General features: G+C 66.7%; 2 protein-coding genes across 3 annotated transcripts; one reads left to right on the forward strand and one right to left on the reverse strand.

Moving 5' to 3' along the window:
• Positions 1-74: 74 nt before the first annotated feature.
• Positions 75-8606, forward strand: FGF22 (fibroblast growth factor 22). Of its 2 annotated transcripts, none has more exons than XM_083810962.1 (3): positions 75-344; positions 4113-4216; positions 4502-8606. In XM_083810962.1, the coding sequence occupies exons 1-3, from the start codon at positions 95-97 to the stop codon at positions 4691-4693; spliced, it is 546 nt and encodes a 181-aa protein (XP_083667088.1). In that variant the 5' UTR covers positions 75-94; the 3' UTR covers positions 4694-8606. The 2 variants fall into 2 exon arrangements, with proteins under 2 accessions (XP_083667088.1, XP_083667087.1); XM_083810961.1 differs by having other exon boundaries at positions 80-344; positions 4499-8606.
• RNF126 (ring finger protein 126) lies at positions 7404-16362 on the reverse strand. Its single transcript, XM_083810960.1, has 9 exons — positions 16222-16362; positions 13203-13261; positions 11381-11444; positions 10539-10780; positions 10151-10219; positions 10003-10072; positions 9683-9776; positions 8908-9023; positions 7404-8686 (listed from the first exon to the last, which is right to left on the reverse strand). The coding sequence occupies exons 1-9, from the start codon at positions 16294-16296 to the stop codon at positions 8537-8539; spliced, it is 939 nt and encodes a 312-aa protein (XP_083667086.1). The 5' UTR covers positions 16297-16362; the 3' UTR covers positions 7404-8536.
• Positions 16363-25366: the final 9004 nt, after the last annotated feature.

A 25366-nucleotide genomic window follows, 5' to 3' on the forward strand; every position in this document is an offset into this window, starting at 1 on the left:
CGTCGGGGCCGCTCGCCGCCGCCGCCGCCGCCGCCATGGCCCGGAGCCGCCGCCCGCCGCGCCGCGCCCCGCCGCCCGCCCGCCGCCCGCCGCCATGAGGCGCGGGGGCCCCGCCGCTCTCGCCGCCTGCCTCGCCGGGGCGCTCGCCGTGCTGGCGGGGCCGGGGCCGGGGCCGGGGCCGGGGCCGGGGAGCCCCCCGTGGGGCGGCCGGCGGCCCCCCCGCAGCTACGGCCACCTGGAGGGCGACGTGCGCTGCCGGCGGCTCTTCTCCGCCACCCGCTTCTTCCTGCGCATCGACGGCGGCGGCGGCGTGGAGGGGACGCGCTGGAGGGAGCGGCCGGGCAGTGAGTGGGGCGGGCGGGGAGGGGGGCCGGGGCCGGGGCCGGGGCCGGGGCCGGGGCCGCCCCCTCCTCGCCGGCTCCCGGGGCCGTGCCCCGACGGCCGAGGGACGCCGGGCTCCGGCTCTGCCCCCCCGCCTCCGGGCCGCGCGGCTCCAGCCCCCGTTTGCCGGCCCCGCGACGTCGAAGCGGGGCCGGGGGCCGCTCCTCGCTGGGGGTCCCTCGGCCCGGCCCCCCCCGGCCCCGAGGCGGGGCCGGAGCCAGGAGCCGCCGGGCGCCCCCGCGGTGCCAGGGGCGGGCGCTGCCGGGGCCGGGCAAAGGGCAGCGAGCGCGGCCGCGGGGGGGCTGCAGCCCGCGGGGGGCGGCGGGGGGGCGCCGGCCGGGGCGGCGGGGCCGGACCCCGCCGGGGGGGGACCCGGGGCCGGCCGCGTCCCGGCGGGGCTGCGGGGCCGGGCGGCTCCGCCAGCCGGGCGGCAGCCGCGGGTCGCGGTGCCCCGGGGGGGCGGCTGTAGGGCAGCTCCCTGCCCCCCCGGAGCCCCTCTCCCGGGGTCTGGCTGCCAGGGGAGCGCTGCCAGCCTCGCGCTCTGCCCCGGGGGCACACTGTCACTTTGTCGGCTCTGCCCGGTGCCAGGGGGGGCCTGGGGGGGCCTCATCCCTCCGGGCGGCCATCTCCCCCTCAGCAGAGCCGGCGGCGCAGCCCCCAGCCCCGCGTTTGGGCTTCTCCTGCTCCGGCAGGGGCTGGGGGGGTCCGACCGCTGCCCGTGGGAGCCCGCAGGGAGAAGGGCCGAGGAGGAAGAGGAGGAGGAGGAGGAGGGCTGGGGGGGCTCCGGGGAGCCGCTGGGCTCCGCACCCAGCAGCCGGGGGGGCAGCGGAGCAGGGGGGCGCGGAGCATCCCGCTGCCTGCGGGGAGGTCGCGGCTCCGTCACGGCTGGGGCTGCAGGAGGCGAAGGCCCCGGGGGGCGGCACGGGTCCCCCCAAGGCTCTGGGAGTCCCCGGGGCTGCGAGGCCGGGACAGCGCCGGCGGCACGGAGCGGGCCAAGAGCGAGCGCCGAGCGTGGGGATGTGCCCGGGGACAGCCGCCGGGTGGGGACCCGCTGGGCACGGCCGGCAGCCCCCCCGCGGCACAGACGTGGCGCGATGCCCGAGCGCGCTGGGGGCTTGCGGCAGCCTCCCCACGGAGGGGCCTGCGGGGGCCTCGTGGGGGTCGGGCAGCGCGTCCTGGTGGGCGCCAAGAGGGCGAACATCGGGGGATCTCAGCACTGCTGCTGCGAGCTGGAGTTTGGGAGCAAGCAGGCAGGATCAGGCCTTCCCCTGGGGCCGGGGCTGGCGCTGCGTCTGCTCCACCCCGCAGCCCTCGGGGGGGTGGCCGTGGGCAGAGGCCGGCACCGGGGTCCCCGCGCCAGCCGGGAGGCAGCAACGGTGCTGTCGGCCCCGGGGTCCTGCTTCGGACCCGTGGGGGCCACTGGGGGCCCCTCCAGATGACGGCACCGGGGGCTGCAGGGGATGTGGTGCCCATGGTGCCGCTGCGGCAGGAGCCGGGAGCTGCCGAGCAGGAGGCAGCAGCGCGCCCTGGGCACGGGGTCCTGGTCCCTGTGACAAGGGAGGTGGGCGCCAGGCTGGCAGGGCCAGGGGCACTGGGGGTCTCGTGCGGGGGGGTGCCCGGGCAGGGCGTCAGGGCGTGGGGAGGGAAGGCTGGTGAGGATGGGAGCAGCATCCTCTGCCCCACATCCGGGGGGATGTCACCCACCCGGGGACCCCGCGCTCTGCCAGCGGCGGTGTGAGGAGCGCAGCCCAGCCCGGCCGGGTTGGGGGAACCCTCTCGTGGTGCCAGAAGCTGTCGGGAGTCCCATGCGGGCGTGCTGCCAGCACCCAGCGCCCCGACACGTTCCCTCGGCCGTGTGGCAATGGGGCCTGGCAGGTGGAGAGGCTCCAGGCTGTCGCACCGTGCTCGCTCTGGTTATCGCAGCCGCAGATAACCCGCGCCTGGGCTGGGCCGAGGCACTGCTCCTCAGCCTCCCGGCAGCCACCGGACCAGCCCTGCCAGCGGCCGCTGTCCCCGGGCTCCCCCCTCCTCGCACCCCACGCCTGCCCCAGCCTCCTGGGCAGGGCTGGCCCAGACCCCGCTGGGGCCGAGGGCCTGGGAGCTGCCGCTGCCTCCCCAGGGTCCTGCCGGCCCCGCAGAGCTCGGCCCCGGGGGGCCCCGCGCCCCTCAGCCCCCTCACAGCCTGCGCGGAGCCGGGCGCCCTCCCGGGTACCCGCGGAGCGGGGCTGTGCCGGCCGGCCCCACAGAGCGGTCCCCAGCGGAGCTGGAGGGGTGCTGGGAAGAGCAGCGTGGGGTTATTTTTAGAGGAGTAAAAGTCCTTTGTTATAAATAGCAGCAGCTCCAGACGGCGATAAACTGAGATGGATTTGCAGGCATTTGCTCAGCCCGTCCCCGCGGCTGCTGCTCGTTAATGGCTCTGCTGGGCCGGGACGCGCTGAACCGCACCGCTGGGGTCCTGGCTGGTGCTGGAGCCCCGTGCGGGGTGGCTGGGCTGAAAATCCCCCTCTTAGGTGTGCCCCCAAAGGTGCTGATCTCTCAGGAGCGCTCACGCTGTCCTAGTGCCACATCCAGCCCCGTCCACTCCCAGCGATGGCAGGATTGGTCCCATGGGGGCGATGCCGGCTCCACCGGTGCTCAGCACTCTGGGGTGGGGGGGACGACTCCCAAAAGACCCTGCCCAGAGGCTGCAGACGCCGCTCTGTGCGTGCCGTGAGCCAGCCAAAGCCTCTGTGCATCCTCCAGCCCCGTCCAGCCTCCGTGGGGCTCCCCGAGCAGAGCAGGACGGGGCCGGGCCGGCGGCCCTCGCTGGCCTGGAAGCAGAATCCCCAGAGTCTCCGTGGGTGCTCTGGGTGTTTCCACCATAAAATCCGCCTGGTCTGACCGCATGCCTTTCCCATTAGCGGCTCCGATGGGGATCTGCGGGCTGGGCGCACGCTCCTCTGCCTGGGCTGGAGCCGGGCCCTGCTGCGGGCTCAGTGCCTGGGTTCGCCCCCTCCGTTGAGCGTCCCCCTCTGTCTGTCCCGTGGCCCCCAGCCCCGATCCCCGTGTCTGTGCTGGTGCCAGCCAGGTGAGCGGCACCAGTGCCCACGGGGAGCACCGTCCCAGCCGCGCTCTGGTGCCCGCAGCCCCCCGCCCAGGCGCGGAGCCTTCGTGCATCCCTCCAGCACCATCCAGCCCCGCCGCCTCCACCCCCAGGCCCCCACCCGCCGTCACCCTGCACCCTTCGCCCCCTCCAGGGCCACGCTGGCCTCGGTGGGACGGGCGCTCTGGGAGCAGGGTCGGGTCCCCGGGGCACCGCAGCACGTTTTGGGCAGAGGCACAGCTGCCAACGCGGAGAGAATGAACGCGAGGTGGGCGCGGGTCGAAGGCTGACCGCTTGTTCCAGGCAAGCAGAGGCTTGGCTCGGTGTCGCTCCAGCGCAGCTCTGCTCCCGGGGGCAGCTGGCCCAAGGGAGGGCAGGAAGAAAGAGCAAACCCTCCCCAGATCCTGGCTTTCACCCTCCTGCTCCTGACTCAGGCTGCAGCCCTTGCTCCCCACCGTCCCTCTGTGGGGAAGGCATCCCTCCATCCCTCCATCCCTCCGTTCCTCCCTCCCTCCCTCTGTCCAGCCGGCCGGCGAGGCTCGGCGGTGCTGTCCCTCCCTGGTGGCACTTTGTGGGCACAGCCGTGGCACTGGGGAAAGGCCCCTCGGGGAGGTCGCCCGTCTCACTGCGGCGCTTCGCTGTCCCGCAGGCATCGTCGAGATCCGGTCGGTGCGTGTCGGCGTCGTGGCCATCCGGGCGGTGCACACCGGCTTCTACCTGGCCATGAACAAGCAGGGGCGGCTCTACGGGTCGGTAGGTCGGGTGCTGCCGCCGGGGCCGGGGTCGGAGGCGCAGGGCAGAGCTGGAACGGGGGGGCCTGCACCCACCGGGGCCAGTGCCCGGGAGCGGGCTCCTGGTTTCCCATGCCCAGGATGCTCCCCGCAGGGGATGGTGCCCGCGGAGCCCCCCTGCCCCTCGGGGAGCCCGGGCTCCTGCGCCTGCCCTGCTCTCGGGGCTCCAGCCCGTGCCGGAGCGGGGCGATGACCCGGCGCTGCAGAGCGCAGCCCCCGCTCACCCCCTTCCCTCCCCTGCCAGAAGGAGTTCAGCCCCAACTGCAAGTTCACGGAGCGCATCGAGGAGAACGGCTACAACACCTACGCGTCGCTGCGCTGGCGGCACCGGGGCCGCCCCATGTTCCTCTCGCTCAATAGCAAGGGCAGGCCGCAGCGAGGGGGCCAGACGCGACGGCAGCACCTCTCCACCCACTTCCTCCCCATGCTCATCAGCTGAGCCCGGCTCCCAGACGGTCCTGTGGAAAAAAGGGAAAAATAGGGTTATTTTATATGTGTAAATATCTTTTTTTTTCTATTTATTGTTTTGTTTTTTAAATGCATGGTGGAGGATGGACACGGACCCGAAAGCTCCAGAACAAAAGCCGTGCGGGGACGTGGCCGTGCGGGGACGCGGCCGTCCCCGGTGTCCCGTGGGGGCAGAGCCGCACACCGGGGCTGGGGCACGCGCCCACCGTGGGCCGGGGCTGCCGACGTCTCCCCCCACCCCGAGCAGCCACCGCCAGCCCTGGGGCTGGGACGTCCCGGGGCTGCGTTCGCTTTGTGGCCAAGCACCCGTGGAAATTAAAGCTGTGTTTGTGGCACGCAAAGGAGCTGAGTCTTGGAGGTTTGGTGCCGGGGGTGGCTCCGTCGGGGTGGCCGCGGGCCCTTTCTGAGCGGCTGCAGCCCCGAGCAGCTGCCCTGGGGCGGCAGCCGCGGCCACCAGCGGCCTCCCTGCTCCTCGCCCACCCACGCCCTGCCTTGAGCGTGCGGGCGGAGGCGCACCCAGCCCAAAACCTCACCCGTAGGAAAAAAGAGCGATTGTTGTTCCAGTGACACAAAGGACGGAGCTGGAAAAAGCAGCTGAGGAAGGGGAGAGCCCCGCATCCCAGCCTTGCGCTGGGCGAAGGCGCTCGTGCGAGCGTCACCTCCTGCAGGAGCGCCACGGCTGCACCCGCGCCGAGCGGCCCCCCGCTGCCGCCCGGCCTCGGCGCTGCTCCGCGCCCTCCCGGCGGGCAGGGATGGAGCCAGGCGCCGGGGAGGAGGCGCCGAGCACAGGCACCTGCCCCGAGGGGAGCAGGGCCAGAAATAGCCCCGCGCCTCGCCTCCCGGCCAGGGCACGTTCCTGCGCCGCCCGCCGCACAGCGTGGTCACTTCGTCACGTCAACGTGCGAGCGGTGAGCGACGGCCCAGGCGAAAACCACCAAACTCGTTCCATTTCTCACCGAACCAGCTCCCGGAGTCGGTGGCAGGAGGGAACAGCCACCGCGGTAACTCCGTCGGGACCACGGGGGGCACCGGCCCCGGGCCAGCAGTCCCGATCTGGGGCAGGCAGCAGGAGCCACAGCCCCCAGGCGTGCTTTGCTTCGCCCACCCGAAACCCACCCCGAGCATTTTACACGTGGGCACAAACCATACGCGGAGCTCCCAGGGGGCTGCAGGAGCGTCCCCTCCACCCCGGGACCCTCCTGCCATTGCCACCCCGAGCCCAGGATCCCAGTGGCAGAAGCTCCTGGCTCGAGCTCCGGCACAGGAGGAGCTTTTGACCCTGATATTCCAGTCCTGAGACAAACCCTCACCCTGGAGGCGGCCCGCTGAGATGAAAGGTGCCCCTGAGCCCCTGAGCTGCCCCGGCTGAGCTGGCGAAGCCAACGCCAAAACCTTCCGGGACGGTTGCTCAGCGCCGGCCGCGTGCTGCCCTCCCCAGCAGGCTCGGCAAATTGCTCCCGGTGAGTGAAGATGGGAGGTTTTCCCCAGCAAAGATGCCGTTTATTCCGAAATGGTTCAAGAAGTGCCAAAGGACGCCTTCCCCCTCCCGTGGGGAGGCACGTCCCTGCTTGGAAAGCTTGCAGCAGGGTGGGGAGCCCTTCTGGGGCCAGCGCCTTCCCCAGCCACCCCCAGCCTGCTCACAGGGCACCACCCGTGTGTCCAAAGGCTGGAGAAGACGCAGGGAACCTCGGGGCCAGAGATGCTCAACCCTCCTGCCCCGGGCAGGGCCAGGTCAGCGGGGGCCCCGCAGAGCTCGGCTGCCTCCCGCCGGGTCACCCCCAGCTCGCCCCGGCCCTGCCACCTCGCCCCAGCCCCCTGACAGCAGCAGGGCAGCACCCCGCCGGTGCCCGCGGGGCGTTCGGCTCCTCCTTCATTCCTCATCCCTCTTCCTGCCGCACCGCGGCCACATCCGAGCTCCTGCTCCTGAGTCACCGGAGACACAAACACTGCAAGAGCCGCGGCCCAGCCCCAGGACAGCGAGGCCACCGGGTCACTGTGCCAGCAGGAAGCCGCAGGGCACCGCGGGGCGGGGGGCACCACGCAGGGCTGGGCAGCCCTCGGCAAAACCAACCCCAGGTCTTGCAGCGCCCATCCCAGCGACGTCTGGGCACAGCGGGAGGGTGCAGGGCCAGTGAAGCGGCTCCCCTGGGACCACGGGGGTGTGAGAACCAGGAGCACAGCCTTCTCAAGCCTCCTGGCACACGGAGCACACAACGCTTCCACAGACACCAGGGGCAGGGAGCCCGCCGACTGCTGCAGGGGCTGGAGGCGAAGAGAAGGCACCGGCCGACGTCCCTGAAGCAGCCCAGCCGCGTGCTGCCCGCTCGCTCCTCCAGCCGGCACCGCACGGCCGCAGGCAGCGAGGAGCCTGCCCCACTTCCCTCCCCAGCCGTAGGCAGCAGCCAGCAGAGCAGGAACCTCACCCCGCGCGCCCCAGCACGGAGCCCTGCCCGGGATCCGGGCTTCTCGGAGCCGGCAGCGCCGTGGCTGCGGTCCCGGAGCAGAAGGAAACAGGAGGCCCCTGGGGAGAGCACCGGGGGGAGCCAGGTTTTTGTCCCCTTTCCCACACCCCCAGCCCAGCGGAGCGCGGAGGCGCAGCAGGTAGGTCACTGCCCACGCCGCTCACCTTCTTCTCATTCTCCAGCCCCCAGCTGTGACAAACTGTGAAACACACCTGGATATTTGTCTCTCTCCTTTTTTAATCAGCTGTATTTTAAGGAACTTTGAAATACATTTTCCTCCACAATCTTGGTTTTCCTGTCTATTATTTGATCACAATGATATTTGTCTGGTCCTCACTCTGATGCGCACCCAGTCCTGGTGTCAACACAGTGGAAAAGTCCATCGAGCTGAGAGAAGGACTGCAACAGGGAGATGTAAAAAATACAAAAGGCCAGGCAAGGATGCTTTCAGCTGCAATCCTGCGGCAAGCCGCCCAGCGATCCACGGGCTGGCAATGCACGGAGGGGTGCTGGCCGCGTCGGAGCCTGGCGCCCGGAGCTCCCAGCACGCGCGCACTCGACATGCGGGGAGGGCTTGGACAAGCCCGGCCTGCCCTTGGGTGAGAGGGGAGGGCTCAGCACAGCAGTCTCCGGAGAGCTTACCCTGTAGTTTTCCTCAAATCATGCATAACATCTCGTTGAGCTGAAACGTCCATTTATTTAAACAGCAGTAATAATTTAAAATTATAAAAACCCTTTCAGTGTCGAGTATCAGAAGGGCAAGGTTATAAAGAAAAATAAATGGGACTCGAGCCGGGGAAAGGGAAGGGTAATGGGATCTATTTCAAGAGTTCGTTTTTTCAGTGACAACTATTGCCCTCCCCAGCTGGAGATCCTGGGAGGGAGGCAGTGTCGTTACGCTTTCGTTTTAAAGATTTCAAACTCCAAAGCAGAAGAGATAGTATCCAAGGGGAGGAGGAGGAGCAAAAGAAAGAAAGAAAGAAATCTCAAATTCAAAATCTGACAAACAACCTTTCCATTCAGAATTGCAACCGCTAGCTCAGCACCTTGGGTTTCCATCTGTGGGGCACAGCAGCCTTTCACTGCAACGGTTTTAAGTCCACGCGGCAAATGGATGCATTTTATTACTAGACAGAGCTCCTCCCCCCCATCACAGAACTCGAGGCTTCTCATCTCTGAAGGACCCAGAGTCTCCGCGTCTTCAGAACTCAAAAGGGAATTCTGGGGGTGCAGCTTCCCCCTCGCTACCCTCCCCTTGCTCTGCTCTGGAAGCCCCTTTTGTTGCTTACGTTGGCTGGGGAGGGAGGAAGGACAATGGACAGGGCCCCAGGGACAGAGGTATGGATTAAGATTCATGAGTTGTTCGATGAGTTTTCGTTACTTGGTGAGCTGGAGGAAGAGGAGGAGGAGGAGGAGGAGAAGTTCATTCCTGTGAGTCCTGGGGGGTTTGTGGCAGTGTTTTGTCCGCTTAAGCTTTTCCGGCACACGGGACACGTGTCATGCTTCGGAGAGCAGACAAAAAACAAGAAATATGGAAAACATGGTTAGAAACGCGATACAGGAGCAGCACTCGAGGAAAGGGCTAGGATGACACTTCTTCCTCTGATGAAAGGCTGCTTAGGCCTCATCACGGAGGTGTGGAAATATGTACAGAGGAGAACTGTACCACCAGAAAACCCCCAATTGCTACAAAACCCGCGAGATCCACGCACAATGCACTAACCTGTTCCAGCCAAGGGACTATACAGCTGTTGTGGAATAGGTGATTGCAAGGTAACTGTCGGACGTTTTCCCCAACTGTATAGTCTTCTTTACACACGGGACACTCTAACCCAGAATCTGTGTCACAAGGGAAAGCAAAACACAGCTAAGCAATAAAGGAGAGAAGACAATCGAAGCACCCCTTCAGGACCCCAACACCCTCTACCCTTCCCCCCCATTTAGCTCTTGTGCTTCTGCCCCCACTGCTGCTTCATCCCGGGAGGGAAAACTTGTCGCTTTGCAGGCCCCACCACCACCACTCCACCTTCCGCTGCCCCGGGTTTGCTGCACTGTTCCCTTCTTCAGCCTACTACGTACAAACCATATTTAATGAGCAGATGCGCGTACATGTGCACATACTCGTACCAAAGCCTCTGGTGCTCGACTTGTGCCTGCCCGACTGACAAATGAGCTCTCACCCAGCACGCCTGGCAGAGCTGGCAGCACACGCCAGCACAGAGCTGCAGCCCGGCCCTGCAGTGCGCACGTGCTTGCTCATCTCTGTCTGCGCTCAACTTTTCAGAATAGACAGTTCCCCTCCCCAGGGCAAATCCATCCAGTCTACGCTGCTCTTTAGTTTGTGTGAGTAGAGCAGAGCAATATTTCAGCTTTCACCCCTCTTTGAGACGTTTTAGACCTTGAAGGTACTGGCAGACAAAATTAAAATCACAAGAAAGCGTTGAACAGAATTTTCACAGACCTCTGTGCGAGCAATTCCCTGGAGGAGACATACACACCTACGTGTTCCTGCGTGATCTGTATGGTGGGGAGGGCCTGGATCTTTTCTTTGTCTGCTGGCGGCGGTCCAGTGTTTTCAAACTGATTTAGTAACTGAAAAAACAATAGGCCACACAAGGCAGAAAGATGTGAGCTCAGCAGCACACAGAATCTGCTCATTTACCAAACGAAGGCACTTGAACCCAGCACCCCCTGCACTGTGGGCCTTGTTTCCCAAGCCTGCACCTCCAGTGGTTGCTCCCCTGCATCACAACGGGTGCTGACAATTTCGCAGCGCTGCCCAAGAGGAGTGCAGACCCCATGACAGCGCCGGTTTTACCTGTGTAATAATTGCATCCAAGCCATTAGCACCCCAGGCGTAGTCCATTGGATTTGAATGCAAGACTCCCCTTTAAGAATAAGAACAGCAGTTAAATTCGGGTGGGAGTATGAACAGTGTCAGAAAGAAGAGTTCATCTTTAACTCACCAGGGACCAAGTCCTAGGTTTGGTATTGTTGTTGGTGCAATAATACCATTGACCAGCTGCTGAATGATCCTGAAAGACAAGAAAACCAGGATTAAAAAAATAATTCACGTCTGCCAGGTCCCAGCCCGGAAACCTGACACGGCAAGAGTAGCTGAATACTGCTGTGTCAGAGGGAATAGAAGGCAGAATTAAATACCCTGTAGTAACTGCAACTGCATCTTACAAACGGACGCCTGCGAAAGGCGGTCACAGCGGACAGCTGTGCCAAGAGCAGGCTCCCAGGGACTGTTCCTCAAACCGAGGAGTGAAAGACGCAGGCTGACTCGCAGCAGACTCCCCAGTGAGAAGGAGCAGGGCTTCCTCCCCAGGACCCTCGGCAGCCGCTCACCCTTCCAGCGTGGGAACGCCCTCGTGCCTGCCAGCGGCACGCCGTGCGGCGAGGCGAGCCCGCGGCTGCCTTGCACCGTATCGATGCCGGGACTGGTGCTCTCGCTCCCTCCGGTTCTCAGAGTCCCGGTTGTCTTCCGACTGCACGTTGGACCCGAACGGAATCTCAAAGCCGTCATCGAAGATCCCGAAGGCAAACTGGCCGTAGCCCTGCGGCAAGGTGAATAAGTGCTGATCCACGTTCTGGGGAGGAGAGAATTCGGGAGCAGATTGTAACGGGAACAGGAACAGCTCAGCTTTCACTGCTGGCGTCTCCTCGGCCTCCCAACAAAGACCAGTCTCTTCAGATCGGCTCACGAGCCTCAGCTGATACAGGTGCTCAGCGCACACTCAGAAGTGGCTTAGTGAAGAACGGACACAGACTGAAACTACACAGAATGGTCTGGGTTGGAAGGGACCTTCAATCATCTAATTCCACCCCCCCTGCCACAGGCAGGGGCACCCACCTCTAGACAACTCCATAGGAACCCAAGAAATAAAGACAGCTCCCCTGCGTGTAACTGCTGTCTTTTAAGCCGAGGCTACCGCATAGCAACACACCCAGACAGCTCTCCAGATCCCAGCTTAGCCCCCTCACGGCGAGAATAAGCTACAAGGGATGGTCCTATTAAAAATGCACAGCAAAATGCTACACGCAGAGATTGCGGCAGCAGCATGGGGATGCCACTAATACCTCCTCTCCCAGACTTTATCACAATCCAGGGAACGTTTGAACAATACGCTAACGGAGAAGTGCTTCAATTCGGCGGCAAGAGAACTTCTGAAGAGACAGGAAGGACTTACCTCAAAAGGATGCCTGCTCTGGTCACTGGTTGACGTAGAGGAGCTGGTCTCATTGTCAGTGTTCCTGAGAAGAACGAAGGGTGCTGGTAAGCATCAGAAGGGTGCTGTGCAAAGATCTTCCCAGCAGAGGGGATCAAGGGACATGAGTTTGACGTGCTGAGCAGAGGCAGAGCGGCTCAGTACACAGGAAGCGAGCCAGAGCTGAAAGGGACCTCAGAGGCCCGTCCCCCTGCCCGTCCGCTCCGTGGCAGGAGAGGTTCCATCCCAGACAGGAACCAGCCTGCCTCAGGTGCTCGTTTCCTAGCTGTCCCTATCAGTTTTCATTTTCCCCCCATGCAGCCCTCAGTTCCTCGTGTCTTTATCTCTCTCCCAACACTTTCAGATTCCGATTTTGTGAAGCCACAGAGAAGCCACGACGTCAAGCAAGGATTCCCTGCACAACCCACCTCAAACAAGCCAGCTAATCCTCTGGGGCACCAGGAAGAGAAGACTTAAGGTACAACCCCGACCCCTACGACCCAAACATGCTTAAGTCCAATCTCGAATCAAAGGAACTTCTCTGCTGCAGCAGCAGGTGACCAAAGGGGACAGGCTAGCAGGAAAACTCTTAATGCCATTAGGCTTCTGCTTCTGGAGAGCTGCAGGAATATTTGCTGCTCGGTGTCCAGGTCTACATTTTGACATTACAGGTAACAAAGAACTAAGGCTCGGAGATTAAGAGCCTCTCCCCAAGGTCACAGCAAACGACCAGCACAGGTAGGGTTTGCCAGGACTGATTTTCCACCTCTCAGGTTGGCGTAGTCAAACAAAAGGTCACCCTGTCAGCGCAGAACCCTCCGCTGGCGACGAGCTGCTCTCCCCCAGCTCTAAGAGCAGTCGGGAGGCAGCAAGACGCGTCTGACACGCGCCCCGGGCAGCGCAGCGCAGCGAGCCCTCGCACTGAGCGCGTGCCAGGCTGGCTGCACGCTGCCCAGCCCGTGCTGCTCCCGGCTGAGGTCCAGCCAGCGCCTGAGACACGAGGACATTTCTGCCGCCCTCGCCCATTCTGACACTGCCAGGGAGCAGTCCCGCTGCAGAGTCAGCGGCAAGACACGTGAACGCAGATCTCAGCTGCCTCGGTGCAGAGTCCAAAGTCTTAGCCAAAACACAGAGCCACTGGTGCTTTAAACTGGGTTACACGCGCTCTCCCTTCTGCAGGTGGCTGAAGTCTCCTCTGGGATGGTTAGAGCAGAACGGTTCAGCAGGAAGGGACCTTCGGAGATCGCCTAGTCCAACTGCCCGGCCGCTTCGGGGCCAACCAAACGCTAAAGCACACGAGGGCATCGTCCAAATGCCTCTTGAGCCCTGACAGGCACGGGGCCACCAAGCACCTCTCCAGGAAGCCCGTTCCGGCGTCAGCCCCCCCTCGCAGTACAGAAATGTTTCCTAACGTCCAGTCCGACCCTCCCCTGCGCAGCTTTGTGCCCTTCCTGCCGCTCTCAGTGAGCGGGGAGCAAAGACCGGCGCCTCCCCTGCTCAGGAAGCTGCAGAGAGCAACGAGGTCGCCTCTGGGCCTCCGTTTCGCATGTGCCCCAAGGAAAGCCTCTCTAGCGCTTTTTCTTCTTGTTCTAAATCAACACATTCGCCCCCAACCTCTGCCAGCGCTGACACTCGGCACCGGCTGATTTGCCTACACAAATTATGTACTACACACCCCCGGTGACAGGCCACAAACTGGCCAGAAGAAAAAAAGTGTAGTGACATTGCCTTTTACCTAGGAAGAGGAAAAGCACAAAACAGGTTGGGATCACCCTCGCAAAAGCCTTTGGGAGCAGCGCGTTACCTTGGCTCTTCAGGAAGTTCTTCAATGAACCCAGATTCGCACCGTGGGCAGATGTAGTCCTGCGGGAGAAGAAGCAGAGTGAGAAAAGCGAGTGGTTAAAGAGCCACAAGGAGCGCCCGCAGCGCGGTGGGACGGAAGAGGAGAGCCCTGCAGCCCACGGTCCCAGCCCCACGCCACGATCAGAGCGCGTGCGACAGCCCCCAGGGAGCCAGGCAGCTTCCCCGGCAGCTGCGACGCCTTTGGCGGCACGTTCCTCGTGGATCAGAGCCAGCGAGACGTGCCATATTCCAACGCCACGGCGACATGGGCAGAAGCGTTCACTTCTGCTGCACGAGCGGCCAGACCAAGCAGGCAGCCAGCCTTGAATTCAGGAAACCTCTTCGATCAGTCTCACAGCAGAGCGTAAAGAGATCGATACCCCGCGTTGTACCTGCTACAAAGGGAATTCTGCCCTGACGAAGATAATTCGGGGAATAACTCGGCACAGACAGCAGAGTTCCTCTCACCATCTGGCTGTGTACTACTGTAGCCAGCCTCAAATCCCATTTCACTTTATTTTAAGGGTAAAAACGGTTTGCCCAGCCAGCACAGACAGACCAGTTACTGTACAAAACACGTTAGCAAGTCTGTCACCAACACTGCTCAGCACAGACAGCAAGCAGGGCTTGCAGAGCCAAAAAGCCGCACAAACCACTGCTGTCTGCCTTCACCAGGCTCACGAGGCGAATTGCTAAGCCTGACCCCGTTTGGGACTCGGGTTTAGAAAAGATTTGGGTGACAGTGCTGGGCCCACAGCGTACACAAAACGTTAGGGAACGTCCCGTGCGGTGCTGGCTGAAGTGAAAGCAAAACCTCCAGCATTCCCAGAAGGGGAACTCAGCGCCAGGCTCCAAACAGCCGCGGGCTTTGCGGGCATTCCCCCACGTCCCCAGGAGGCCGAACTGTCCTCGCGAGAGGCCGAGGAGGGAGCTGCACCGCGGGCTGATTGCGGTGACATCCTCACTTGGGAAGGGCTGAAGGAAAGCCGTGACTGACGTCCTCGGGGGCTCCCAGCACTCGAGCGGCATTCTGCGAGGCACAAGGCCCCAGCCTCACACTCCCACGCTCAGCGCTCGTCGCAGGGAGCCACTGCCACCCTTGTGGCTTAGCCCTGAGGAGCGACTGTGCCGGAATAACCAGCCTGTGTACGCAGGAGCAGGACTCCCTGAGCTCCCTACGCGTCCCCCCCCAGCACTGGGGGTCAGCAAGGAACCAACTCACACCTCACGGCCACGCTGCCGCAGCAAGGAGCCCAGAGCGCTTCGGACCACGGAAGGAAATCCCCCCGCTCAGCACGAGGCAATCAGCGCGCCGGGGGGAGCGGCACTGCCACGGCACCGCTGAGTCACCGGAGGAAGCCCCAGGTCCTGTCCCTGCACCCGGCCTCGCCACACCTACGGCAGAGCTGCCGCGGGCACGCGGCCCCGCGAAACCTGGCGCGAGGGACAGGAGAGGACCGGAGCCCTGGGTGGCAGGGCCAGCCTCGGCACGGAGAGGTTCAGGACCTGCTGAGACCAACGCTAGCCCCGTTTACCCCTCTAGGTTCGAACTGACGTGAGTCCCGGCACAAAGCTGGTGGATTCCCAGAGAGGGAAGAGGAGGCAGAGGAGGCGAGTCCCACGGCGCGGCCCGATAAGACATCTGCCATCGCGCCTCAGGCGCTGCGGGAGGATCCGATAAGGGCGCGCAGAAGGCGGCAGCGCCAGCGCTCCCCTCGGAGCTGCTCCCGCCTGCCCGGCGAGATAAGGAGGCGGCAGGCACCGAGCAGCTGCAAGGCCTCCGGAGAGACCTGCAGGGGCTGCGCCTCCCTCTTCCGGGCAGAGCCCTTCAGGTTGGCGATTGTGAAACCGCCAGATGTACAGAATTTACACAACGCCTGATTTCAGCAACGTTTCTGCACCATCCAAAGTCTTCCCTGAGCTGCCACCAGCACACAGGGACCCCCGTGCGGGTCGCAGGAGCTCAGAGCAACCACCTCTGCCTTATAACAAGCCCTTTCTCTTTTACTTCTCACCAGCACGTCGCCGGGATGAATTATTGCACTGGGCACGCCTGAGAGAAGGCAGAAGCCGGCAATTCGCTCCTCTCGCCTCTCTTACTGACGGGAGCTGCGCTCTGCCCCCCTCTCCCCCCTCAGACCCAACTCCCAGCGCCGAGATCAGCGAATTCCTCGGCAGCCGGAGGAGCGCGAGCGCCAGCGGTGCCGTTCCTCGGCCGCCTCCGCCGCTCGCTCTGCGGTCGGGAGGCGAAACCAAGCGAACTCGGATCCCGTGGCGAGCTGACCCCCTGCTGCCTGGGCCTGCGCCAACACCAGGAGCCGCCTGCTCCCCGCCACGCTCCGCGGCCGCCGGGCCTGCTCCGCGGGCACGGGCCCAGCGCCGGGCGGCCGAACGGGGACGGGCGGCCGGACGCCGCCCGCAGCTCCGGCAGGAGCGGGCCCTGCTCCGCCTCACCCGGGTCTCACCCGGGTCGCTCCCCGCCGGGCCTCCCCCCCCCGCCGGGCCGCACCGCGCAGCGCCGGCCCCGCACGGCCACGGCCCCCGGGGGCCGCGGGGCCCCGCGCACAGCCCGGCCCAGCCCCCGCCGAGCGGGGCCGCCCGGGCCCGGTCACGGAGGGAGGCACCCGGGCGGGTCTCGCGTCCCAGCGGAGCCCGGCCCGGCCCCCGAACCGCTCCCGGCGCGGCGCCACGAGCCGAGGCAGGCGGGCACCGGCCGGGCCGCGGGGACGCCCCCAGGGCCTCATCACGCGCACAGGGAGCCGCGGCGGCGCCGTGACAGCAGCGGCGGGACCCGGCCGCGCTCCCCCCGGCAGCGGCGCCCCGAGACCCCGGCGGAGCGCCCGGAGCCGCCCCGGGGGCAGCAGCGCCCAGGGCCCGGCCCGGCCCGGCCCGCACCGGGGCCGCGCAGCCGCCGCCTCCCGGCCGCCCCCGGCCGCCCCCCGCCCCGGCCCGGCCCCAGCCCCGGTCCCGGCCCCGCTCACGGGCAGGCGCGGGGCGATCTCGGCCGCGCAGCAGTGGCAGAAGAAGCGGCCGGGCTGCGGGGACGCCTCCGCCATCTTCCCACCCCCCCGCGCCGCCCCGCCCCGCCCCGCCCCGCCCGGCGACGCGCGGCCGAGGGGACGGCGGCCGGGAGGGGACAAAAAGGGGCGGGGGGGGAACGCGGGACGGAAGGGGCGGGGCGGGGCGGGGCGGGGGCGGGGCCCGGGGCCGGGGCCGGGGCCGGGGCCGGGGCCGGGGCCCCGGCCCCGGCCCCGGCCCCGGGGCCGGGGCCCCGGCCCCGGCCCCGGCCCCGGCCCCGGCCCCGGCCCCGGCCCGTTCCCGTTCCCGGTCTCGGTCCCGTGCATTTTCCCCTTCCCTCCCCCGGCCCTGCCCGGTCTCAGAACCGCCGTGACCCCGGCCCCGAGCCCCGCTCCCCAAAAAACACCGGGCGGGGGCGGGGGGGGTTCCGGCCGCCCCCCCCCCGCTCACACACCGCCCCCCCCGCACCGCCACACGCGCGTGCACGAGCGGCGGCGCCGCGCGCCCGGCCGCAGCCCCCGGCGGCAGCCGGCAGGTGGCTCCCGGGGCCGGGGCCGGGGCCGGGGCGGACACCGGGGGGCTCCCGGCGGCACCGAGCCCGGCCGGGGCTTCGCTGCCGCCGGGGGGGGGCGCGGCGGCGGGGCGGGAGCGGCGGCGGGGGTGCGGGACGGGGTGCGGGGTGGGGATGTGGGACGGGGATGCGGGGGGGGGCGCAGGGCAGGGATGCGGGGCTCTGCAGGCAAGCCCCGCGGCCGCCCCCCACGCATCGCCGGTGGGGAAGCGCCCACCCAGGCCGGGGACACGGGACCCTTCCTCCCGGCCCCGTTTCCCGGCCGCGGCACAAGCCGCCACCCGCGCGAACGGGTGAGTGGGTGCCGGGTGCCCGTGGGCCGGGGCGGCGGGACCTGGCTCCACTGACCTCGTCCCTCTGGAATTCCCTGACGCAGGAGCTGCGGAAGCCAAACGTGGCGGCGCGTGCTGGGACAGGGCGGCAGCGGCCGTTCCTGCACGTGGAGGCAGCCGCCCCGGCCCCTCGGCCTCGCAGCAGGCAGGGGGAGCCCCCCCCCGGCTCCCTCGCAGGGCCTGGGCATCACCCCTGGGCTGGGGGGGTCCGGGCAGGCAGCGAGCACCGTGCCAGGGCTGGGGCCGTGCCCCCCGCTCGCTGCGCCCACCCTCTCGACCCGCAGCCCCTGCCCTGGGGCCGCATCGAGCTCCCCCCCGAGAGCCTCGCTGGGGCTGGAGGCAGCCCTGGCCCCAGGAGGCCGACGCACACCTGGGGAGGGGTGCCCGGGGTGGGCGCACCCCAGGGATGAGGTTTCCGGACCCGGCCGTGCCCCCTGCCCCACTGCCCCGAGGGAGCCTGGTTCTGGTCGGAAGCAAATTTGAGTCACCCTGCGAAGCCAGCGGCTGGGGCGATTTTCCCACGGTGCTGCAGAAGGCAGCAAACTGCACCCTCTCGAGAGAGGCCTGACGAAGGGGTGACACTTCCCGAATTAGCACCGATTCATCGTTAGACAGAGCCTGCTCCCCGGGCAGGCAGAGCAGCCTCCCCGCTCAGGGAGAGAGGGAGGGTTTGGGCCGAGGGCAGGGGAAAACACCACGGGGCCGTTGTTGTCTGAGGGGACGGGATGGGCTGGAAGGCGCCTGGGGTACCCTGCAGCGGCAGGGGGACGCGTGCCCCTCTGTGATCCCAGCCTGGGGATTTGGCTTCACGGGAACCTGTGCGTGCATCGGCCCCGCAGTGAGACCTGTGGGCGCTGGGGAGCGGGGGCGCACGGCGTGGGGCTGGCGGCCTCCCCTGCGAGCGGGGGGTCAGCACGGGGCCTGGCAGGAGCCGCAGCCTGGGCGTCGCGGGAAAGGCAAAGAGAACGGTGCTGCTCCCAGCGTTGGAGCAGGAGGAGGAGGAGGAGGAGGCGGAGGAGGGCTGGCGTTCACATGGGAGCCGGCCCAGGCAGCGGTGCCCTGTGCCCAGGCCCGTGGTGCCCGCCGGCCCCGGGGCAGGGAGCGTTCCCGCAGCCGGTGCGGATGTGGCGGCGCGGTCCCAGGGCGCCCGGCGGGGTTAGGCAGGGCCGGGGCCACCCGCTGCCACTCGCAGCGCCCGGCCGTGGGTGTTGGCGATGAGCTCACCTCCCGAGACGTTACTTAATGCCGGCGGTGCCACCGTGCCAGGCGCTGGTGGGGGGCGGCCACAGGCTCCAGCTCCGGCTCGGCACAGGCCTGTGCGTGCGCGTGCGTGTGCATGTGTCCGTGTGCATGTGTGCGTGCGCTCACACCGGGCACGTGGGCTGGGCAGGACCCGCTGCAGCACACGGCCGGGCTCGCCCACGGCACCGTGCCGGTGGCACCGGGGTCCAGCGCCCATTGCACCGAGGTGGTCGGTGGGCAGAGGAGCCCCAGCGCCGGGGCTGCCCCGTGTGAGCGTGCCCCGCAGAGAGGAACAACCTCTGGACAAATCCTTCTGACTGCAGGATTTGCTGACACGAGATCTGCAGTGCTTAGATAAATCCCAGACATGCAGATGTTCCGCACAGACATCGCGCTGCACAGACGTGTTCCCCGTGGCACTCCCTCTCCGCCTGCACCACGCTCCCGGTGCTCTGCAGAAGCCGGGGGTCTCCTGCCCGTGGCGTTTCCCAATGCTGAGCATGGGGGGGCTGGACGAGGACGCTTGGAAGAGGCCTGGGCTCCCTCTCCAGCCCCCACGCTCCTGCCTCCCAAGGAAGGGCAGGCAGAGCGAGCGCTCCCAGCAGATCCCGGGTGACTTTGGGCTCGGTTCCATCTCTGCTACCACCTCCCCCGTGACGTGGGCAGGTCATTTGCTAAAACGCCTTGGCCTCTGGGCCCTGTCTTCTTAAATAAAGCGGTTGCTGGAACGAAATCCCCGCTGCCTGGCTCTCCTCGCCCAGGCGTGTCGGGCCAGGGACCGGGGGCAGCTCCGGGCACGGGCCCCATCCTGCGCCCTGCCCCGGGTCCTGGAGAGCGCTCGCTCCCCGCTGCCTTCCCCGCGCCCTGCCTGCCGAGGGAGAATAACTGGTGCAGCTGGTCTCCCTGCTCCCCTCCACCCAGATTATATATAATTGCCTATTTTAATTAATAAATTGGAGGCCACTCAAAGGAAAGCGGCGAGATTTGTTACCAACACTGCAGGGATTGTCTGCCAGCCCCGAACCAGTCATGTCACGGCGGATTTGAATCGGCCTCCCTTTGAATTCGCTCGCAGACAGATCAGACGATTTGCATCCCCCACCTCGCCCTCCCCAGCCTTCCGCCCCGCAGGTCTGGATCCCGCCCCGGCAGCGTCTGGCAGCGCCTGCAGAGGGGCTGAGCCCGGTGCTCAGCACCACCGCAGCTCGGCCGTCCCTGTGCCGGGACGGGCCAGGGGCCGGGGGGTGCTGGCTCCCTGCCGGCTCCCCACGCAGCCCCCGGCCTCCCCGGCCCGGCCTCCAGCAGCACCCGGGGGCCGCGCGCCCGGTGCGGAGCGGCGGCGGCCGGCAGTGCCCGCGCAGGAGCCCACCTGCCTCCGGGAGCTCTGCGAGCCCGGGGGAAAGTTCTGGGTCTCAGGGGACTGCTTTTGGGCTCCACCAAAAATTTCCCTTTTTCTTCTTCTTTTTTTTTCTTTCTTTTTGGATTCTTTGCTTTTCTTTTCCTACGCTTAATTTAAACCATTGTTTTTCAAGGGAAATTTTAATGTGAAAAACATGTTTTTCTACTTACTGCAAGCCTGGGCTATGTAAGCAATCAGGCTGCTCTGCTGAAGGGAGCTGCGGGGCGGACGGGGCTCTGCGGGGGGGACGGGCCCCACAGCGCCTCTGCCCTTCGCTGGCCAAGCCCCCGGGTCCCCGGGTGCCCCAGCGCCAGGGTCCCCGGGTGCCCCAGCCCCGCTCCTCCCCTCCTCGCACCGCTGCGGGGGCCGGGGTCGGTGTCAGCCCGGCCGTGCCCGTAGGATGCCGTGGGTCACCCCGCTCCCTCGGGTGGCTTCGTCCTTGGGCTCCGAGCGGCCACGGCGGCGTGGGCGCAAGCCCCCCGCTTTCCCACGTGTTGCTGCTGGAGCGGCGTTGGGCAGAGCCTTCCCAGCCCCTCCGCGGAGCCGCTTCGCCGACCGGGAGGATTTGTACTGGCATTCGGCCCCGCTGGACCCGGCTCAGCCCCACACAGCTTCATTACGTTTTGCGGAGCTGCCGGCTCTCCCCTCCGGGCTGGGTTTGCTCCCTGCCTTCCCCTGCGGCAGAGGAAGCGTTTACGCTGGGGAAACCGCACGGGCGGCCGGCCGCTGACTCACGGCTTGTTTACACGGCGTGCCTGTGAAAGTTACTCAGAAAAGTGTGTCACCGCGCGGCACCGTGCGTGCGCAGCGACCTGGGGCTGGCACGGGGCCGGGCGGCGCGGGTCGAGGCGAGGAGCGAAAGGAACCCGCGAGGCGTGGGGAGAGCCCCGCGGCAGCTCCCGGCCTGTGGCGGGGACGGGGACGGAGCGGGGCTGCGTGGGGTGGCTCGGCCAGGGCCTCCCTGGGAGGAGCTGGGCTCAGAGGTGCTGCTCGGCTGTCCCACGGGTGCCTGCAGCCTCCCCCCCTCCGCCCCCACGGGGTGGCCGTGGCTTTGTGCGTGCACGTACACACGTGGCTTTGTGCACGCGTGGGTTTGTGCATTCACTTCTGTGCAGATGCATCCAGGGGGCTTGTGCAGGCGTGCACGCGCTGCTTCCCCTGCCCGGTCTCCTCGTCCCGTGCCTGCAGCAGGAGGTGGAAGCCCCCCGTGCCCAGGGGAGCGGTGTGGGGCTGGGCTCCCTGCTCCGCCCTCCCCTGGCCACAGCCACCTGTGCTGGCCGGCCCCCGGCAGGTGCCCTGGGCTTAGCACCGGGGCCACCGGGGCCGCCAAAGCATGGCCGCGCTGCCCCGCACCGCCCCGGCCTCCTGCCCCCCGCACCTCCCGCCCCGGCCCCCCTGCGGGGCTCAGCCAGCCATGTGGGCAACAAGATCGTTTTGTAAGGAACTAATTAAGGCAGCTATAAATCTGCGTGTGCACAGACAGGAGAGATGAAAACCAGAGCCAACTGCGAGCCATAGACAAGAGACATCTGTTCTTCCACTCAGGGGAACCGCGCTCCCTCAGACACAGCTACTTCTCTTCGGCTGCCTGAGCAGGGCCCGCGGGACGTCCCTGCCGCCTCCCCTCTCTACGCCCCCCCTGCGCCCCCCCGCCCGCCTCTCCCAGTCTCTGCTCCACGATGCACCCCCCCTTGGGGTGCTCCCCGCGGATGGACAGAGCCCAGCGCCTCCTCCAGCCCACGCGGGGGCTGCTGGTGGCATCACAGCAGAAGGTGCTGGAAGAAAAGAGGCACCGGGCGAGCGTGGCCCGGCTGAGCGCAGCCCCGGAGATCAAGGGGATGGCACCGGGGAGGGAGGGAGCGAGCAGCGGGCACTGCCCGGGGAGGATGCTCCCAGCAGCTCTGCAGCCTGGAAGCTGAGTGCAAGGAGCAGGAACGGGCCTGGACCCCCCCTGGGTGCCCCCAGGACCCTCCCCGGCACCCAGGGCTGAGCAGAGCAAGCCCCACAAAGGGGCAGCGAGTGCTGGGGGGCCGCAGGACGGAGCAGGCGGTGGTGGGTCAGGGGGAGCAGCTCTCACCCAGCCGGCACCGCAGAGCCGTGCCGACCGCACCGCTGCCTGCACGCACCGAGGGGGGGCACGGGCAGCAGCATAGATTGAGGCTTTAATTAAGCATTTGACACGGTGCCTTGTGAAATCTTACCCGAATAATTAAATCAAATTGCCTGTGATAGGAGCGCTTTTACAATACGCCGAAAACTGGCATGAAGATCATCAGCAAAGAGCAGCGAGTCAGGCTGGGGGCTGCGGGACGAGGGGGGGGCGGTGCTGTTTAACCTCTTAATTGTCAGCAGCCTGGAGGCCGAGGCCACAGCGCGCACAGCGGGTGCTGCAGCAGCAGCAGGGCCCTGAGCGCAGCGGGAGGCGAGGGCGTGCGGGATGAAGCCGCCCCGCTCGTCATACTGAGTGATCGCAGGGTGCAGCCGGGTCAGCGGCGAGGCAGTAGCAGGAGGGATCTGCATGGGAGCAAACCACGCACGGTGATCAGATTTGGAGGGGCAGGTCTTGGGAAGCTGAGCGCCCCGCCGCCCCCCGCCCTTCCCCACACGCAGGCTCCCACCCTGCCCTCTTTCATTTTGCAGAAGTGGAAGTGCCCCAGTAACATGAAACGATTGCTTGGTGAGGAGAATCCAGCTCAGCACTTCTTGGCATTTGTTCACGGCTTTTCATCTTCAAAGCTCCTCGCAAACATTAGCTAACTGCTAATGCAACCTTCCTGTGAGATAGTGCAGGATCAAGCAGAGGAGCATTATCTCGCCGCAGCAGATGGGGAAACTGAGGCTCGGAGCAGTGACGCTGCTGCCCCCGGGCGCGGGGCGAAGCTGCGTGTCAGAGCTGGGGGTGGAGTGTGCCCAACCGGGCCATCGAGGTGCGGATCGCACGGCTCCGCGCTCTCCCCACGCCGGTGATGCAGCCGTGAGCAATACGCAGCTCCCCACTTGGCCCAGCTGGGGCCGTGCGGGCACAGCGGAGAAAATCCAGCCCCGTGGGGCAGAGCCGGGCAGCAGCGCTGCGCACCAGGGGCCCAGCACCCCCGCGGCCCCGCACCCCCGCGCAGTGCCGTGGGCTCGCAGAGCCGGTGCCTCCCTGCAGCACGGGCTCAGCTCCTGCTTTCCAGGGGGGGAAACCGAGGCTGGGGTCAAGCCTCGCCCCGGCCTTGCTGGGTTCCCCCGTGCTCTGTAAGGGCCCAGCGGGCAGCAAGCCGGCCCCATCGCCCTGAGCACAGCCCGGGTTCCCGGCAGCCTCCAGCTTCCCAAGGCCCCCAGCTCCCCACAGGCTGCACCGTGGGCAGTGCTGGGAGTAACGGGCTGCCGGGGCCGCCTGCTTTGCTCCCGGGGGGGAACGGCGGCCGAGCCGCTGAGGGACATGCTCAAAGCCTCCCAGCAAATCCACAGAGCCGATAGGAAACCTCGACGCTTTTGCATGCGCCCTGACCCTGGGCTCTGCGAGAAACGCTTCTCAATTGAATGTCTTGTTGTAAATTGCAGCTCTAATTGGTTTAGCAGAGTTTAATTAGCCTGAACTGATGAGAGAGATGAGATTCCCTCCTTAAAGGAGCCCGGCAGCGCAGGAGGAGAGCAGAGAAGCCAGGGTGCCGGGGGGACGGCCGCCTCTTGAACCTCGGCCTGAAATCTTGCTGCAGACCAAAGGCTGACGGGAAGCCGGCTGACCCAGAACAATACCAACACCCAGACAGAAAAGGTCAGATGCGAGGCTGCCATTCACTGCGGCTGCAAAGAGCTCCTTTGTCCCCGCTCTTTCTGCCGCCCCTGAGCCCCACGCATGGGCCGCTGGGCTCGGCTCCCTCCCTGCCAAGAGCTGGGCTCCGGCCGGGCGGCGCTGGGGCCCCATCCTGCCCGTCCCCGCGGGCAGGGCGCAGGCACCGCTCCTCCCGCCTGTGGGAGCCGCCTGGCTTTCGGTGCCCTCGAGCAGCAGTGCTGCAGCCGGGCAGTTTTCCCCCCGGGGGTCCCCGTCTGCCTTTCTCTCCCCTTGCTCTGCCGGTGCCGCTGCGTTGGCTCGCGGTTGCCGCCTGTCCTGTTCTGGGCGCAGCAGGGGACGGCGGCAGGGGACGGCGGCAGGGGACGGCAGCAGGACATCCCCAGCTCACCGCAGACTGGTCGGTTGAGTTCTGCTCCCAGCCCTGCTCGAGAACCTGCCCTGGTCCCCGCCTGAGGCAGGACCGCGGACAGCCATTTCCCTGCCCCACGCCCGGCCCCCCAGCAGGCAGACGGCACTCCCCGGGGGGCCGGGCGCGGGGTGAGCCCGAGCCCCCAGCACGGCGTTGCCCTTTGTGCTGGGAAGGCCTCGGCGAGGCTGCGCTGCGCTGGGAGGAATGGGCCTGACCTGCTCCCCTCCTGGCCTCCGAGCTCCTCCCGTCCCCGCTGGAGCGGGGAGCCCAGCTGTGCTGCTCCGTCCAGATGTGGCGGCTTGGAGAGAGGTACGACCCCTTCCCTGCCAGAGCCGCCGGTTGTGCAACGCCGCTCACAGCCAGGGAAAATCCCTTCTTGGCCTCCGCGAAGCTCCTCTGACATCCTCGAGCATGTGAGCGAGTGCATCACTGCCTGCTGCTCTCTTACTGAGACCCAGCTCAGGGATTTGGCTCCCCAGCCCTCTGCCCTTACATGGGCAGCCGCTCAGAGCGGCGGCAGAGCCAGACGGGGGCACGGTGCCCCGGGACTGGGACCGGGGCAGGGGCCGGGAGGCAGCACTGCCCAGCCCAGGGCCAGCAGCACACCATGAGCCTGTGCTGGGCTCCTGGGTCCGCCTGTCCTCCTCGGGGACAGCACGTGCCTCGCCACGGCAGGGCGCCTCTGCCCCCACGCGCACGCGCGGGTCACAGGTGACGTGGCCTTTCAGGACCCAGGAGCTCCTTCAGCAAAGCCCCAAGGCTTACGGTGATGCTGCGCGGGGTAAAACGCAGCTCTCCCCATTCGCATCCCCTCCCTGGGGGCGCAGGGGGCTGTGTGGGGAGAAGCAGAGGGGGAGCTTGGCCCCGGTGCAGAGCCAGCAGCTCGTCCCCTGGGAGGGGAGGACGTGGCGGTGGCAGCGGACACAATCGCCCTGCCCGTGCTCCCGCTGGCATCGCCCCCCACTCCCCGGGCGTGTGACCAGCGCTGCTCTGCCTCGCTGGACCAAAGCTCATCCAGCCCGACCCCGCGCCAGAGCGAGCTGCTCACGCTGTGCTGGCATCGGCTCGGAGCGGGGCGGCCGCTGCTGGAGCGCAGGGGTGGTGCGAGCTCCCCGGGGCCGTCCGGATGGGGCCCCGCTCCTGAAAGAGCTGGGCCAGCTCTGCTGAAAGCATGACCTCAGCTGAGGCCAGTGCAAAGGGTAACACGTTCCCCTCAGCTGCGCGGCGCAGAGGGACGGGGAGGTTCAAGGGGCTGGAAAAGGCCCCTGGAGCGGCAGCAGGAGGGGCCCCGTGGCCCTGGCTCTCTGCTCTGGGTGCAGGGCGATGGACAGGGACCCTGACTGCACCGTGACCTGCCATGCAGATGTGCTGGTGATC

This window comes from Anser anser, assembly GCF_964211835.1.
Source record: "Anser anser genome assembly, chromosome: 25".
Classification (NCBI taxonomy): domain Eukaryota; kingdom Metazoa; phylum Chordata; class Aves; order Anseriformes; family Anatidae; genus Anser; species Anser anser.

Bases quoted from the DNA above. Each gene is read 5' to 3' on its own strand.
- FGF22 (XM_083810961.1), top strand. From the start codon at position 95: ATGAGGCGCGGGGGCCCCGCCGCTCTCGCCGCCTGCCTCGCCGGGGCG. The intron at 345-4,112 runs GTGAGTGGGGCG...GCTGTCCCGCAG, and splicing joins CTGGAGGGAGCGGCCGGGCA to GCATCGTCGAGATCCGGTCG. The intron at 4,217-4,498 runs GTAGGTCGGGTG...CTCCCCTGCCAG, and splicing joins AGGGGCGGCTCTACGGGTCG to AAGGAGTTCAGCCCCAACTG.
- RNF126 (XM_083810960.1), bottom strand. From the start codon at position 16,296: ATGGCGGAGGCGTCCCCGCAGCCCGGCCGCTTCTTCTGCCACTGCTGC. The intron at 13,262-16,221 runs GTGAGCGGGGCC...CTTCTCCCGCAG, and splicing joins AGATCGCCCCGCGCCTGCCC to GACTACATCTGCCCACGGTG. The intron at 11,445-13,202 runs GTAACGCGCTGC...CGTTCTTCTCAG, and splicing joins GAACTTCCTGAAGAGCCAAG to GAACACTGACAATGAGACCA.